Genomic DNA, 16,988 nt, shown 5'->3' on the forward strand with positions numbered 1-16,988 from the left:
CTCTACCACATGTGTTGCTGTGGAGTAAATAACCCTGCCATAGGGTAGTGTGTCTGTTGGGCAGTACTAGCCTATAGTGGAGTTAATTAACTTTCTGTGGCCTAGGAGCACCACTTGAGTAGATGGTGACGCTTTACTGCAGAGGTAATGAGTCAACTCCGCAGTAACACACACATGTAGCTGTGCGTAATGATGACTATAAGTCAAAGCAAGGAATTGTATCAAAGTGATAAGGATAAGCAAAAGGCCACAAGGAGGAATCTATGGTTGGAAGATTTAGGATGATATCTCTAAATAACTAAATATATCAGGAAAAAATAGAATTCTAAAATGCAATTAATCCATTACTGGATGGAAATGCTAGAATTGCCAATAATAACACAGAAAAGGCAGAAGAATTCAATAAATGTTTCTATTCTGTATTTGGGAAAAAGCTGCTACAGTCGATGTTAAACAAGCATTTTTTTCTACACAGCTGTACATTCATTATTATCACCTCATCTTTGAACTCTCCAACCCCTGCTCACCTCCCTGGTGCTGAGCTAGAGCACATCAAATTCCTGATCCAGAAAGTACAGGGAGTGATGATGACATCTTCATTCCCTCTGATCCTAACCTGGCAAGGAAGATAAGCCTTTGACTAGCTCTTAGGGCAAGTGTAGCCCCAGTTACTTCAGCGAAACACATGCTTACAGGTAGTCATGTGTTTAAGCACCTTGCTGAACTGGGAGCTTTCTGCATGTTGTCCTTCCTCTTCTGTGCAGCAGATAGAGTTCTCAGTTTATTAACACTTCTGTTAATGAACTGAGAACTTCAATCTCTGTGGCAAACAATCAGGCACCAACATCACATTCACTTGAAAAAAAGTAGCAAAGGGAAAGCTATGTTTTTTGTTTCCCCTTTTGACAGAACTGGAGGACAGGAGAAAGGATTTTGTTATTAAATTGAGCAGCTTCAATGGCTGCTGGGCTATTGCTACAAGTCATTATTTTAGAGGATTAATGATTTTCACAATGGGAGTTCTGCAGACTTTCATGGTAATTACTCCTCAGCAACATATATATATGTTTTTTCTGATGGATTTACACATTCATGCAAAACTGCTTCTACTCCATGGGATCTGCTTTTCTTTATTTTATGAATGTAAAGGGTTTAAACAAAGCAAATAGTTCTGTCATGAGCACTGAGTTTATTTTTATAGATGGCTGGAGCAGAAGATAAAAGCTGCATCGCAAAGTTATGTAACAACCTTTTTTTTTTTAATGTAGGTCTTTGCACTTTTAGTAGCATTTCAGTGACCTTTTCCATGGCAGGAATGACTGGTTTTCTGTAGATTTCTAAAGAATATTAGTTGTCCCTTTTACCATACAGTGTACTACACATTCATCCTCACAGGATACGTGGAAAATTTAAGAAAATCTGCTCTTGAATGCCAAAGGTTTTGTTCTTTTCCTGCCTGATATTGAACTCATTCCTTAGCTCTCATACAATATAATTTCCACAATATTCCAAACATTTAAGAATGAAGGGCAAATTACTACTGAATGCACGTACAAGATCTATTACTTGTGAATGTAGTGTCAGACCTATCCTATTCTGCCAAACTGCCCCTGTCTGGATACGATTGTAGGGTTGTGGTAGCTGTGATGGTCCAGGAAACATGCAAGAAGCAAAGTCCAATACAAGATATCACCAAGGCACTCTTGGCTAGCACCTGAGCCCTCTTCAAACTGGACTGAATTGTAACAAGGTGTATTGCACTTTTAAAGGTTGTCCCCAGTGTCAGGAATACATGTCCCAGAAACTAGCTTTGGTAAGAGCGCACACTGGGAAAGAATTAGGTATATAAAAAGGCCAGTTGCCTTAGCAAAAGCCCAGAAACGAGGCAAGATCTGTAATCTAAAAGGGCCTGTGAGTCTGCACTGGAAGAAAAAGAGATGCTCGAAAGCATAAGGTAACACAAGAGACAGCAGAGTTCTGAGAACGGTGTTACGTTTCCCTGGGACAAACGAAGCTGAAGGACTGACAGCAAAGGGATTCTTATCTTTGCTTGCTTGTTCAAAATACATAAGTAGCCAAAGCCCAGGATGTATTTTAAAGGACTATCAGAGTAAAGGAAGAAATCATGGACAAGGGAAGCACAAAGGTCTTGGAACACTCATTGAATGACAGCTTCCTGTTTTGGATCCCAAAGCTGTCACCTTCGAAGGCAGGTGGGAAGATATCTCTTGCAACAATGGGAGAATATTTTATTCAGATCTTCAGTAGGGTGATGTGGTGCAGACAGAAAAAAATGGTGTTAGATGTCTTGTTACAACCCTTGTGTTACTTTGGACTTCCCCTGGACTCTTGCTTACCCTAGACATGGTGAATTACTCTTCGTTTAGTTTCAGGGTGAAAGTTACCCAGCTACCAGGCATGGTAACTCCTCTTTGAGGAAGTCAAAACAAAGGCTACATCTAATTACCTAAAGCCGCCTGTCTACAGAGATCAACACTTTCTACTGGCTAAATAGCACTATACACGTTACAGCTTTAACATTTTTAAAGTATGTTAATGTTGTTGTGGTCTTCCTTGGATGACATACAGAGATGTTGCAAACTTCAGCCTTGCTACAACTAAATAAAGTAATCCCTGTGCAGCGTGCAAATGGTCAACTATAAGATTACTCCACTCCAAGATAAACGTCCACTAAGACTCTTTATGTGTTCATGTCACCCTGACAGTGCTGTACATAGCTCTTTTAATCTGTAGGTCTCAAAAATCTTCAGTAAGGGAGATGAGGTATTATATAGTGAGGAAAACCAAGGCACAATGAATATAAAGAATTACTCATTATATAGGCTTTAAAAAGATAATTTTTGTTACAAAAAGAGAAAGCCTTTATAAAATTGAGGTCAGATCTAAAATGAGCTGTAGAGTCAGTGAGGAAAAGACATAGGAAAGCATGGCACTGCAGCAGGAGCTATAGAGCACCTGGCTCTTGTACAGAGACCAAAAATGGAAGTGAAAAAGAGGGGAAGCTGGGTGGATTATGGTAGCTGGGAAAGAGACAAGCAATGAGGATATCTGGATAGGTAAAGGCATCAGGTTCTGAGTCCATATTGAGACAGAAACTGTCCATCATGACACAGAAACTGTCCATCACCTACTCCATGTTCACATTCATAATTAGCGGTCAATGCAAAGATAGTTTACCCCACTTTCCCTGAGAGGTGAGCTACTTTGCATTTATTGCAAAGCAAAAAACCCTACTGGGAGAGTTACTGTGCAGTACTTTATTGTGTTGTTAATTCCCACTCTAGCCTAGCTCCTGATAACTTGCTCCCAAAGCCATATCTGGGAGATCTTTTGGCCATGCTTAGATTGAGGCAACTATTGAAAACTCAGCCAGCCCCAAACAAAGGTTTCCTTCAATATTACTTTTGCAGCAGACTGAGCCTGAGAGCCTGTGTGTGTCTGCCAATGACTGTGGCAGAGTACCTGCGACTCAACCTGTGAGAACGCTGTGAAGTGGAACCAAACCAAAGGCAAAAATCCAGTAGGGCAAACAACGTAATGGGATAAGTGCAATATAACTTTCAGTGACTATAATGAAAGGGGCTTGGATACAAATAGAGCTAACACTGCATTATGGGCTTGACTTACTTAATCTAATTTTACAATGAAATACAGGCATTTTAGCATTTCCGTAGCAATAAGTAGAAGCAGCATATTAATAGCCTACTGTTTTTTGTTCATTTTTCCTGCAATAGATTGCATTTGCAATGAATCTATTAATAAGTGAGTAAAGACACAAATTGATTTTTAAATTACATTTTGCAAGAAGTCAGGGCTATATATTACTTGTGCTTAAAACTGATCACATCTGGAATATCTTTGGTTATAGGAGATTACACCCATGTAAGTGACAGCAGTGTTTGACCTATTCAGCCTAAAGTTGGTGTACTCACCACCACAGTTACAGATACATTTTCAGAAGTGGAAAAGAAGAAGTAACAAAGTAAGCAAATGCAATATTTACTTTTGCCAGTACCAGCTACAGCCATATTAGTATCTGCAAGGCAGTGATAGTTAAAATGACATTCTTGACCTCTATACTTATTTTCCCAAAGATTTCTCCAAACATATTCGCACAGTTTACAAGTCAAAACAAAAAAGTCCCCTACCACCACTTCAAACTCGCTTTAGTACCCAGTAATCAAAATTAGCATGTGTGCCTTCTGGTTTTATATCTTTTTACAAGCACAAGAAAGCCTGTGTTTAATTCCCTGGTCTGCCTCATGTACTCTGCATGTCTGGTGCAAAGTGAATTTAAGCTACCTAGAGAAGAATTCCTCTCTATAGGAATTCCTTATGCTGGGTTCAGGGTAGCACAGAGTGCAGAGCCAGGAGTCCTATCCCCAGACCTGACATAAGAGGAGCGTGTGTGCTTGCTCTAGGAAGGGGCATAGCAGAGCCAAGCTAGTAAAATCTCTGAGCCCAGCTCCAAGCTGTTACATCTGAAAAGCCCCACCTGGTGTCCCCAAGGACAGAATTTGACACAATTCCACATAAAAAAAAAACTTGCTTTTCAAATACGTGCTCCCTAGCCCATCATTTTGTTGTGATTTTTTTTTCTCCCCTTAGTGGATGCATCCCGCTGAGCTGAATATGTCATGCTTTGACATAGCACTAGAGCATGTGGCAGATACAATTCCACCAGGAATCACAGCACTGAGGTGCATTATTATTTATTAAGCTTGAAAAAAACACATCTCCTGCCTGTGTAAAGCCAAAGTGCTGTAAGTCTCTCTCTATTATCCCAAAGCCAGATTATTGCTGGGCTTATGCAGGTACACTGGTGGGAAGAGGTAAGCACTCTTTCCCCTACAGTAACTGCTGTAGTTAGGCTATGCAGGATGTGTGCGCAATCCTGCTGGCAGGACTCTATCAGTCAGGGTCAGGACTTTATAAACTCCATGCCTTCCAGAAGAGCTTCATTGGAGGAAGCAAGACTGATGTCTAACTTATTCAGGCTATCGCCCCTTCCAACAGCTACTAATGCCAACCAAGGCTTCTGGAGGCACTAGGCCCAATCTACCACCATTGCCTTGCACCTTGTGCCATCACTTATACCAGTGGAATGGGAGGGCCTACCTGGTATTACACATTACCACTTCAAAATGGTGGTGCTTCGCACCTGCTCTGCACTGATGTGAATAACACACAAGGTGCAGGGAACTGGTGAATTGAGTCCAGCCCATCTCCAACTGCTCCTGCTTGGGTGTGGTGCCTCCTCCCTTTCACCAGCTTAGTTTAGGCTCTTCTGAACTAGTTAAGCCCTAATGTTTGGAAAGGATTTAATCTTGTATGGCTTGCAGTCCTCAGCCCCTACACCAGGGGTGGGCAATTATTTCAGGCCATTTACCGAGTTTTGGCAAGTTATTGAGGGCTGCATGGGTAGCCCTGCCCCTTGACAGGTACCCCACCCTCTGCTCACCATCTTGGGACCAGAAGTCCTGCCCCCTAACCCCTGACCTTTACCATCAGAAGACCCTGCCCTTGCCCTCAGAAGTATTCCTTTCAGCAAAGGGTTTTGCCATCTCAGAACCAGAAAAATACCATATTATATTCTAAAAATCGAACATCTACAACATTCATTCATTTTATTTCATAAAATATTTTTGTCCTGATTTACATGTGTGTGTAGTGCACATAGAGGTGATCGCACAGCAGCTTAAAATAAAGTCTTACTCTTGTAAGCACACCCCCCAACACGCACACTCTCTCTCTCCCCCTCCCTCATTGCATGGACACAGACACACACACACCCCCTCCCACTCCTGGCCCTGGGGTACCAGCGTGGAGGGGCAGGGGAGGAGGAGGGGAAAGGGCAGGGCCTGATGCTCTTAGTCACCCAAGGCTTGGATCAGGCTCACTTTGCTTCTGGAGTCTGTGAGGTAAGTGGGGCTTGCAGAGGGCTGGGGGGTTGCAGGGCAGGAGGGAAGCTGGCTGGGGGCTGAGGGAGTGGGGAGGTTTGCACTCCAGCTAGGAACTGGGAGTTTGCAGCTGGGGAGCTGGGGGGCTTAGTTTTGATAAACATAAAAAAAATGACGTTATGTTTTATGGCACTGTTTTTGTAAACAAACAAAAATTGAATAAATAAAATAAAATAAAAAAATATTTGAAACTGGATGATACAGTGTGATGCTCCACCTGCCCCTCCTGTCTCAGAGTTCACCAGCTGCGCTACTTCCTACCCCACCTTCTCTGGGCTGCTGCCTATGCTCACTTGTCTGTTTGCCACTTAGGCCTTCACCCTGTCCCTTTTCCAGACATCTTCTGTACAAGCCCGTCCCATGCTCCTTCTCTGTTGGATGCTGCATCTAAGAACCCAACCAGCAGGTAACAATAGTGATGCTGCGCTCCCTCCAGGTCTTCCTTTCTTGTAGAGGGAAGGGAGTGTTTTACAGCTTTACCTCATTTCTCAGCTTTTCTGACTGTTGCCTACAATGTCTGTCACTCTATCCAGGACCAACAACCCCCTTAGGATGTTTTTTGTATCAGACCAAGACAGTAATAGAAATTCTGTGCTTGAGGCCTGTCCTTACAGGCCCAGCATGCCCTGTATACATACATACAATGTACAATGTAACAATGTATGTTGTATATTGAATGTACAACATACATACAATGTAAACAACAGTGTATATAACACAGCCTTTCACTCAAGACACTGCAGCCACTGTAGCAAGCTGACAGCCTCCAGCAAGAATTGCATAGGGCAAGAAGCAAGACATGGTGCAGCTCTTGGGTGTGTGGGCTTGGGCACGCACAGTAGGGTGCCATGGCAGGGTGTGGGCAAGCCGGGAAACTGATACGTCTGCAATTAACAAGTGAGGGCACTTGCTCAGAGGCTCTTCTGAAAGCCTCCAAGCAGGGCTGGAGGAAAGGCCTGCTGTGAGAGAACAGGAGTTGGAGGTGCGGTTCCCTGCAATGGGCAGCCAATCAAGGGGGTCCCATGTGCTTGGGTGTGCTCAGCAGTCTCTAGCAGCCCCAGGAGCCCATAGGACATGCTGCGCTATATGCCTGAGTGCCCCTCACCTGTAGGCCTCCATCAGAAAAGCCTACCTGCACCAACTCTCCCTGCAAGAAGGAGTGTGTGTAGTGTTTGCTCCCTATCTTCACTTTGGTCACTCAAATTAACCACATCTGAGATCAGTCCCTCCCTCTTCTTTCTGAAGGACAGCACGAGGCTATAATCTGGAGCAGGCCAGTCAATTTCCACAGATCATGAGCACAGAGCGAGACTCAGAGGTTCAGAAAAGCCTTTTAGCATAGCAGCTTTCTCATTTTAACTGTTGCAATTTAGAGCCAAAATCTGTCATTCTTATGCACATCATGCTCCAACTCCAAAGAAACATGCCACGGGACAGCCAGGGGTAGATGCTGCCCCTACCACGGGATAGCCAAATTATGAACTTTCCATCCAGTGCCACTTTTATTCACATATAACATAATTAAAGAGTGAAATAATAAGTATACAACCCAGTAACCTGAAAGACTGTGTACCAATAAACTGAAAATCCAGGGGTAGGGTTTTGCTTTAATCATGCTGACACAACATATTCAGGAATTGCTAACTGGCTTTCAGTAATTTGCTAATTGCTACTAGGCTGTATAATTTCAGGGGTCACATTAATGCAGTGGTCTGACAATACAATTGTTTCTATAAAAATAATTTATTGTGGAAAGTAGGCAGTTTGGGCAACTCCTCCCATGTAACACTAAATATAAAAATTATCTCGACTGAATCTACATCCTGGTTTAAGTCCACAGCAGGGTGGAGAAAAAAGTTACACTTACTCCATTTCTAAATGAACCTGCTGGGTGTGGATTCTACAGCCAACTGCATAAGAAGAAATCATTAACTAGCACAATAATGCTATTTTGGACTGCTTACCTCCAAATCCAGGTCTCATTGCAAAATCATGCTCCTCTATGCGAAGAATCTGCTCATACTTCAGTGGTCGAAGTTTGGTACTATCTAGTTTCCTCATACTAATTTCTCGTTTGCTGCATTGAAAAAAAAAATCAAGTAAAAAGCTTTATTATATTGAGCGATGGTGACAGTCATGATTAAATGAAGATATGAGACTAGATCCCCAGATTCTTGAAGCTAGGAGTCTGTGATAGAACCACATGAATGAAGTTGATGAGATGGAGGTTGCAGGGGTAGGTCAGGAGTGAAAATACACTCCATCTCTCTATATTTGCCCCTTTCTCTCCCTTCAGAGGTTAACTTTGCGATTGGAAAAGATTATAACCAAGATTCATAGACACACACTTATTGAAGACATTGATACAATATAAATTGTGTTTGGAAATAATATTGTGTAATTGTAGTTTTAATAGATGTCACGTTGTATTATGTCCATATTACACAGTGTGACTGTGACTTCCATCCAGAGATTACCTCTGAATTTGACAGTCTTATTGTCTGGGATCAAGGAGGTACTTTTCCATGTCCCCTGGGAAATTCACTCAGATTCAGCCATGTTATAAGCTGACAAAAATAATGATTTCCTGTTTGTTATTTTGTGCTGTGCAGTTTATTTTAGTTTGCTGCTAAAAAATGGTCAGCTTTCCATTAACACTGCAGATGAACTCTCAGCCTCATTTCAGCATGCTATACACAGGTGAAACTCCCCATGGCATGCATACAAATACAGATGAACTTCTTGCCACTGCTGCTGAAACCAGCTCTAGATTCTCTTCTAGTAAGTCTGTTCCCTTCAAAATAGCCTTTACTGAGCAAGTCCTCATAACCTACTGAGAAGTTCTACAACCTAGGGACATTGAGGGTAACTTGGGCGACAGAGACCATAAAATTATCAGGTTCACTGTCCGCCACAAGGTTGACAAATCAGCCAGCAGAATTGAAGTCCTGGACTTCAAGAATGCTGACTTCAACAAGCTCAGAGCATTAGCAGGGGAGGCTATAAGACACCAGGAAGGGACGGCAAATGGGGTGCATGAAGAGTGGTTGTTGCCCAAGGACACAATACTTGAAGCACAAAAGAAAACTGTTCCTGTAAAGAGGAAAGGTAGCAGGAGGGCTGGAAAGCCCTCCTGGCTTAATAGGGACATTGCCATCCTCTTAGAAAAGAAAAAAGAGGTGTATGCACAGTGGAAGCTATGGACGGTCCCCAAGAAGGACTATATATTAGTGTATATCTCACACTTGTAGAGAAATGATCAGGAAAGTCAAGGCAGTGACTGAGTTTAGGTTAGCTGCAGGAGGCAAGGACAATAAGAAGTTCTTCTTTAGGTATGTAGGCAGTAGAAGGAAAACAAATGGAAGTGTGGGACCCCTGCTGATCACCTCAGGACAGCTGGTAACTAACATTCAGGAAAAACCTGAACTCCTCAATGCCCACTTTGCTTTGGTATTTCACCGGACCAAGGGGAAAGACAAGCAAAATAAGGCTCATAGGGGGCATGCCAGGAATTACAGCCTCCCCACTGTGGATGCTGAGTGGGTGCAATACCAACTACAAAAGCTAGACATTTATAAATAAGTCAGTAGGACTGGATGGACTTTATCCAAGAGTGCTCATGGAGCTGGCTGAGGTCATTGTGGAACCCCTGGCAAAGCTCTTTAAGAATTCATGGCGCACAGGGGAGATCCCTGAGGATTGGAAGAGAGCCAATATTGTGCCCATCTTCAAGAAGGGGAAGAGGGAGGACCCAGGCAACTATAAGCCAATCAGCCTAACCTCCATCCCAGGGAACATCCTGGAAAAGCTCATTAAAGAATCTATGTGCGATACACTTGTGGAAGGTAAGATTCTGAACGATAGCCAGCATGGCTTTGTCGCGGGTAGGTCTTGTCTTACCCATCTCATCTACTTCTATGACCAGGTCTCTAACCACCTGCACATGGGAGACATGGTAGGCGTTATATACCTAGACTTCCAAAAGGCTTTTGATCTAGTACCCCATGATATCCTTGTGGGAAAACTGGAAGACTGTGGGTTCAGCTGCTTGACGGCTCAGTGGGTGGGAAACTGGCTACAGGGTAGGACCCAGAGAGTTCTTGTGAACGGATCTGTGTCAGCCCGGTGCAGAGTGGCCAGTGGTGTCCCTCAGGGGTCTGTGCTTGGACCAGTGCTTTTCAACATCTTTATCAATGATTTGGATGGGAGAGTGAAAAATTCACTGGCCTAGTTCATGGACAACACCAAGTAATGGGGCAGTGTGGTCACATCAGAACGCAGGTTGCAGATACAGGTGGACCTGGACAGGATTGAGAGTTGAGCATACTGGAACCAGATGAAGTTTAACACTTTCAAGTGTAAGGTGCTCCATCTGGGGGTAAACAACCCTCAACTTACATACAGGCTCGGAGGTGACAGCTTGACTTGCACCACGGCCGAAAGGGACCTAGGGGTAATGATTGACCACCACATGAATATGAACCGTCAGTGCAAGGCAGTGGCCAGCAGGGCAAATAACGTGCTTGCATGCATCAAACGATGCATCCCATGTAAAACTAAGGAAGTGATACTCTCACTGTACTCAGCACTGGTGAGACCACAGCTGGAGTACTGTGTCCAGTTCTGGGTGCCGCACTTCAATAAGCATGTGGAAAAGCATGAGAGGGTCTGGAGAAGACCCACCTGTATGATCAGGGTCTTGCAAGACAAGCCATACAAGGAAAGGCTGAGGGACCTGGGCCTCTTTAGCCTGGAGGAGAGAAGGTTGAGAGGGGACCTAATAGCAGCTTACCACTATATCAGAGGAGTGCATAAGGAGCTCGGTGAACAGCTGTTCACTGGGGCACCCCTTGGGAAGACCAGGACCAATGGATATAAACTCCTGGAAGGCTGCTTCAGGCTTAATACCAAGAAAAACTCCTTCATAGTCAGGGTGTCCAGACTGTGGAATAAACTCCCTCCAGAGGTGGTGCAGTCACCTACTCTGGAGGTTTTCAAGAGGAGACTGAACAGTCACCTCACTGGGGTCACCTAACCCCAGTTGTCTTCCTGCCTAGAACGGGGGGGCTGGACCTGATGATCTGCAGAGTCCCTTCCAGCCCCTAACAATCTATGAAGCTAAAGAATCCAGACCACCACTATGGCAGGCTCAAGTCTCACTTATACCATGCCCTCAAAAAAACTCTGCTGAATTGTTTCTTGGTTTTGCTGTGCCCAAAACATGAAAACACATGCATTTTTCCGGTACTTGGACATGCTCTGTATCTTTCACTATGAGCAGAGCAACAAACTTGATCTTTTGTAAGCAACTGTAGTTACTCCTTTGGCCCAAATGACAGAGATTTCTGCTGAAAGTCCAGGGTTCAAACTATGCGAAAACATTGAACAGTGGCTCCTAATAGAGCTTTTCCTTTTCAAAGAAGACCCAGGAAATCACATTAAAAAAGAAATGTTCAAAGATTGTAACCAAGATTGCTCAGTTACTACTGTGACAGGTGCCCATAATTAATAATTAACTTCTGTTCTTTTCCAAACCATTATGTGGCAGAGTTAATATACTTGAATATCATTGAATGTTCCTGGGCGATTAGTAGTACTGTTAGAGCTTCCAGTTGGACTTCTAAAAATAAGTTACTGTGAAAGCTAAGGAACATAAATAAATAAATTCTCCCTGTAGATGATGCAAAAACAATTGTCAGTCATTAAAACTTTAGTGACTACAATCTATGTAAAACTAGCCAGTTTGAACAGGATACAGAGGACATGGAATAGTAGAGTTCTGATCTGGGAAATGGAACGAGAAAATGATATGGATATCAGACTTGAAAGCTAAGTTATATATAAAGATAGAGTATGAGAGACACGCCTTTCCTAGGGTAATATTTTGTTAGACCAACTGTATAGTTGGGATAGAGATAGACACACTTTCAAATGCAAGACATTCAAAAGAGAGTCTTACATTCAAATGCTTAAATGTCTAACTCTATCCCAGCTACACAGTTGATCCAATAAAATGTGTCACCCTAAAGAATCCTTGCCTCTTGCATAATTTCTGGACCATTATGGCTACATTATTCTTACACTGCCATAGAAAAATGAGAAATGCAAAAGCTTAACATGAACTAAAACATAAAGGAACTGCCAGAGACTGAAAGGAAGAGGAAAAAGAACACAAGACTCCTCTGTGGACAATGACTTGGGTTAAGGGAGCACTATTGATGGAAGATAAATATCTGTCTTTATGCCTATTTTAAGGGATTTAAATCTTTAAAAATTATTTTTATTTGATAATGTTGATTTGTTAATGAATCAAGTTAAAAAGAAAGAAAATAATTAAAAACTGATGTTTCAGAGAATCACAGACTCCTGTGTCTGTCAGTTCAGCCACTGTCAAGTCAGTGTGCCCCAACGGGGAGAGGTCAGGGAAAGAGAATTCTTGCTTTTGTGTTGTGCTGCAACAATTTTGCTTTCGGACCCTTAAATTGAGCGATTTATCAAACCTTCAAGCCCAAACAAGAACTCAGTAATAAAAAAATCATGCAGTCATCACAAATGTACATTGATCTCTCTCATAAGAGTGGATTTTTCCATGTTTTTACTAAAAATCAGCATTCACTAATGTAAAAAAAGAAAAGACCTGTAACATTTTTACAGTCAAATTTTTTGTTCTTTATTGTAGGAAATGGACCACGAGAATAATCTCTTTCTCATGTACTTTTGGCTAATGCCTTAAAATCTTCTTTGCAAGAGAATGCAAACAAATAGCTTTGGAGGGGGAATTAGGTTACTCTATTAAACCAGTGGAAGTTGTAGGTTAAGTAACATTTTCACATGGGATGCTTTCTAAAAGGCCACACATTTAACCAAGGCCATCTGGCAACAGTGTCCCTAATCACTCTAGTGCTGGCTGAAAGGTTTTTCCTCAGAAGGAAAAAGAGACTGACGGGAAATTGGGCCCTGCTGTAATGTCTTAGCGGGAATGTCCCTGTTCAAAATAAAGCCAAAAAGAATCGAACAAAGAGAAATTAAACCTATTTGGCCCTTTTCTGCAGAAATGCTGCCCTGCAGCTGCTAGTTTTTGGTACCCTCTGGTTCCAGTCCCAGCCTTTACATAGCCAGGGTCTAAGGAACGCAGATATTTGGGGCCCGATCCTCGGGGCTATAAATCAATCTAGCTCCACTGACTTCTTTATGGAGGCTGCAGCCGACAGTCTTCCCATTTTTATGTTGCCCATCTCCGGGGAACGTTTTGTGGATTAATTAGTTGATGCCTATAGAGCTCACTGAAGATGAAGAGGGTTATATTCTAGTACTAAACATTATTGCTATCATGTGGCAATCAGCCAGCACAGTCTGTCAAGTAGGATTTCACTGCAGCTGCTCATTCTCACTATGGGGCCCCTCTTCCATTCTGCGAATATTTATGCCAGTGGGGAAGATTGGATCAACAGCACAGAGACATAAATCTGTCATTCACAAAACAGGACAAGCACGGGCAACAGTGGCCTGTGATCCCTCCTCATCTTCCAACCAATACACTTCAACTCACACTACCGGGAAACACCTTGCAGGTTAGCCAAAAGGTGAGGGTCTGTTCCAGTTTATTTTCTATTTGCTTAGACTCACAAGCGGCCAGTTAGTTCTCATTTTGATAGTGACTTGTTTTGGCTTTACCGTTATGGGTAACTGCCCTTGGCAAACACTCAGGTCATTTCTGACAGGCTGCTGAGCCACCACATCTTTCCAGCATGCTTGGCTTGGACTACATTTGAACCCATGACCTAGATATCAAAGTCCTGAGGAGCTCCCTTAAACTAGGCAGCTGCTTCAAGCACTTCAGTTTTTAAATTTGCATTGCTCCCATTGCTTTGCATTTCTGACACACGGCATCAGGAAGAAATTCAGGGATTCAGAGTAATGCAGCACTCAGTAGTTCCGGTCCTGAAGTTTATTACAGGGCATGTAATCCTACCCACAGCAAAACATAGGAAATGGACATTCAAGCTTAAAAAATACCAAATATGCCAGAATAGTCCTATTACATTGTACTCTATCAACATAAAAGAAGTTATGAACAGGCTATAGGCCTCACGCTGTCCATTATAATGCAATGCTAGTAGTCACCATTATAACATAATGCCAGAATGTCTTCCCTCTTCTTCCTTAAATTTACCTTTTTTTTTTGGCATTTTCTCCTACTTTTGTAAGAAGGCAGAACTTTGATGGGTTTGGGTTATCATTAGCAGTAACTGGGGGTCTTTCATTTATATGTATATCTTATAACGCATACAGACTCACATTCAGAGTTTTCACCCCATAGACATAATATCAAACTGTACCTATACCAACTGTTACTGCAAAGAGAGCTGCTTTGCCTAGAAACTTATGTGTCAAAAAGCTTTGCATCATATTTCTTTATAAATCAGCAACCCAGAGGAAGAAAGGCAAAGTAATAACTATTACCTTTCTCACGCCTGCCTTTAGTTCCAATAGTTGGATTTAATCCCACTCAAACTAAGCAAAATTAATGAATCTGGTTAAGAAGTGAGATTAGCAGTTAGACACAGAACAATTGTATAAATAAAATCTAGTGTGTGGCTGCATTGCAGAAAAGAAACTAGACTGTAAAATAATTAAGCTCACCTTGTTCTTTTCTTTACAAGGCAGTAGCATGAGATTATAAATATTATCATCTTTGGGGCAATAAAGATAATATAATAATGGCCCAATCTTGGTATGCATTTCTTCTTCTGATGGTATTAAAATATGATGCTCTGGGACAGGTGTGCATTGATAGTGATAAACTAATCACAATATTTAGTCTTCATATGTGTTTAACATTGTAAAGAGCTGCACAAATAATAACTAATTGATATATAACTAGTAGACACAAACACAAAATAGTATACTATCATTATACTATATAATAATCATGCTGTAGATGCTGTCATGGTCACTGATAGAACATTTGTTATGAAATCGTTGTTGTTTATTATTTGTGATTTAAGAGCATCAACAGGCTAAATCAATATTGGGGACACGCTGTGCTCTGTGCAGATAGAGAATCTGGTGAAGTGGGACACTGAATAAAGAAGATTTGTTCCTCATTTTGTTGACAGACACACAAAATTTATTAGAAACATGGCCCAAGCCAGGGTATACAGCTTACCTGGTATGTTTCCTCATGGGCAAGCATTGCTGTTGATGATGATGATGATGATGGTGATGACGACTTTGAGAATTTACGCTGGCTAGCACCACTGTTGGCCATAGGCAGGTAAGGAACAGCAGTTTTATTGCAAGGTCCATCTCTCCCAAAACAGAAACACGACAGATTCAACCAATCCACCTGAATGGTTTTTTATTTTTAGTGATCCTGTTATTGAGGAACAGTATACCATAAAGTGGAGGCAAGATAAACAAGGCGTCACTGAAAACAAAAGACAAAGGCATCCCAGTCTTGAGCTCCCCTCTTATTTTAGCAAATCTCAAAACTCTTTAGGATCTATATACTAGAGTATCTGCTGTCAAAGAGCTGTGTTTGCATTTAGAAATGTAACAAATATAGAAATTCCTTTTGTTGATGCTCAGTTTGATCCATCGCTTCCACTGTTTCAGGGTAGGCTGTAGTTTTCTCACTCATTCAGTAAATTCTCAAATGTAGCTCTGTACAGACAAAGGAATGATGTCAAATACTTAATCCCCCTTAATCCTACACAACACCACATAAAAATCTGTGCATAAGGAGAAAAAGCCACTAAATTAATCTTAGTTACTGTATGCATCCTCAAACTTATTTTGTACATAGATCGAAATATTTTCTTAATTGGATAAGTAACACTTTGTCCCACAGACTGCTAACCTTATTTTCTTTATGATTTATAGAAGTGGACATCTTGACTGGAGAAATATAATCAGTTCTAAGAAGTGTAACTTGTTGAGATAAACTCAATGCAAAACCAAATTCTGGCATCAAATATTTTTGACACTTCATCTGAAATTTAAAAATACTACCAATCATTCCTTTTTTGGAGTTGCCTTCAGCTATCCCATCACTTTAACAAGCCTATAGAACCTAACTATGTGGATAAGATCTATTAACTTTCCATTACCAACAGTTTAATAATAAATATACCACCATCCATAAAAATAGCAGATAAACATCAGTTCTCTTGCTCTCTGAGAGTAGTATCTTTAATATTGTTTCTAAATATTTTTTTCCTCAAGCAAAGGACAACTTCACCCTGAGGTTCTCTTTGGAACATGAATGGCAGGTGTCCCTGGTGGCTGGTGCGGCATGGCTGCTCTGGTGGCAGTGGGAGTGCAGCGGCGGTGGTGGGAGCTCGGTGGCGGTAAGCTGGGAGGTCCTGCAGACACCGTTGGCACTGTTGGCGACCACCTGCAGGTGCCACTGCTGGTGGTGGCAGCAGCCAGAGGCAATTGTGGACCACCTGCAGACACCACCAGCGGTGGCGGTGGTGGGGTGGCAAGCAGCGACTGCCTGCAGGCACCGCCAATAGTGTCAGTGGGACCTTTTTGCAGAGGGTGCACCACCACGCTCACGGGGTGCATGTGCACTCGTAAGCACCCCCTACGCGTCACCCCTGCTTTGGGATGTCAAATGTCAGCAGCCTGGAGGTTGGAGGCTGAGACCCACCCACCCCAGTGGGGTAGATGATATGGGCTAGCGATATGCCCGCAGTCCATGGTACCTCGGGTTCCCCATCTCAGGTACCTTTCTTGAGGATGGGGACCCTTGTTGCTCTCAAGTTTCTGCTTTTGTATTCCCTCCCCCTCCTCATGACTCTCCATCCATGGATATCTTTGATTAGTCTTTCTGTGGTCATCACGCTGTCCACGTTCTGTCCTGTCAGCATATTTCTTTGTTTCATATGCCCAGCATGAGCACACATCCTAATTTGGGCTTTCTGAGTCTTCTCCTAATTTGGTCTGTTCCCGCACAACTGAACTCTTAGGCCCCCTACTCTTGGGCCTTGTGAGCTGGTG

At 42.4% G+C, this 16,988-nt stretch overlaps 1 protein-coding gene across 1 annotated transcript in view; it reads right to left on the bottom strand.

Annotated features, from left to right (window-relative positions):
* Positions 1-16,988, bottom strand: part of GABRR3 (gamma-aminobutyric acid type A receptor subunit rho3) — a 58,784-nt gene that overhangs the window by 26,721 nt on the left and 15,075 nt on the right. Inside the window, exon 3 of the mRNA XM_059724321.1 lies at positions 7,946-8,058. Coding sequence (XP_059580304.1) covers positions 7,946-8,058 — 113 coding nt within the window. The remainder of the gene's footprint in view (positions 1-7,945; positions 8,059-16,988) is intronic.

Source organism: Alligator mississippiensis, chromosome 1 (assembly GCF_030867095.1).
Source record: "Alligator mississippiensis isolate rAllMis1 chromosome 1, rAllMis1, whole genome shotgun sequence".
NCBI classification, from domain to species: domain Eukaryota; kingdom Metazoa; phylum Chordata; order Crocodylia; family Alligatoridae; genus Alligator; species Alligator mississippiensis.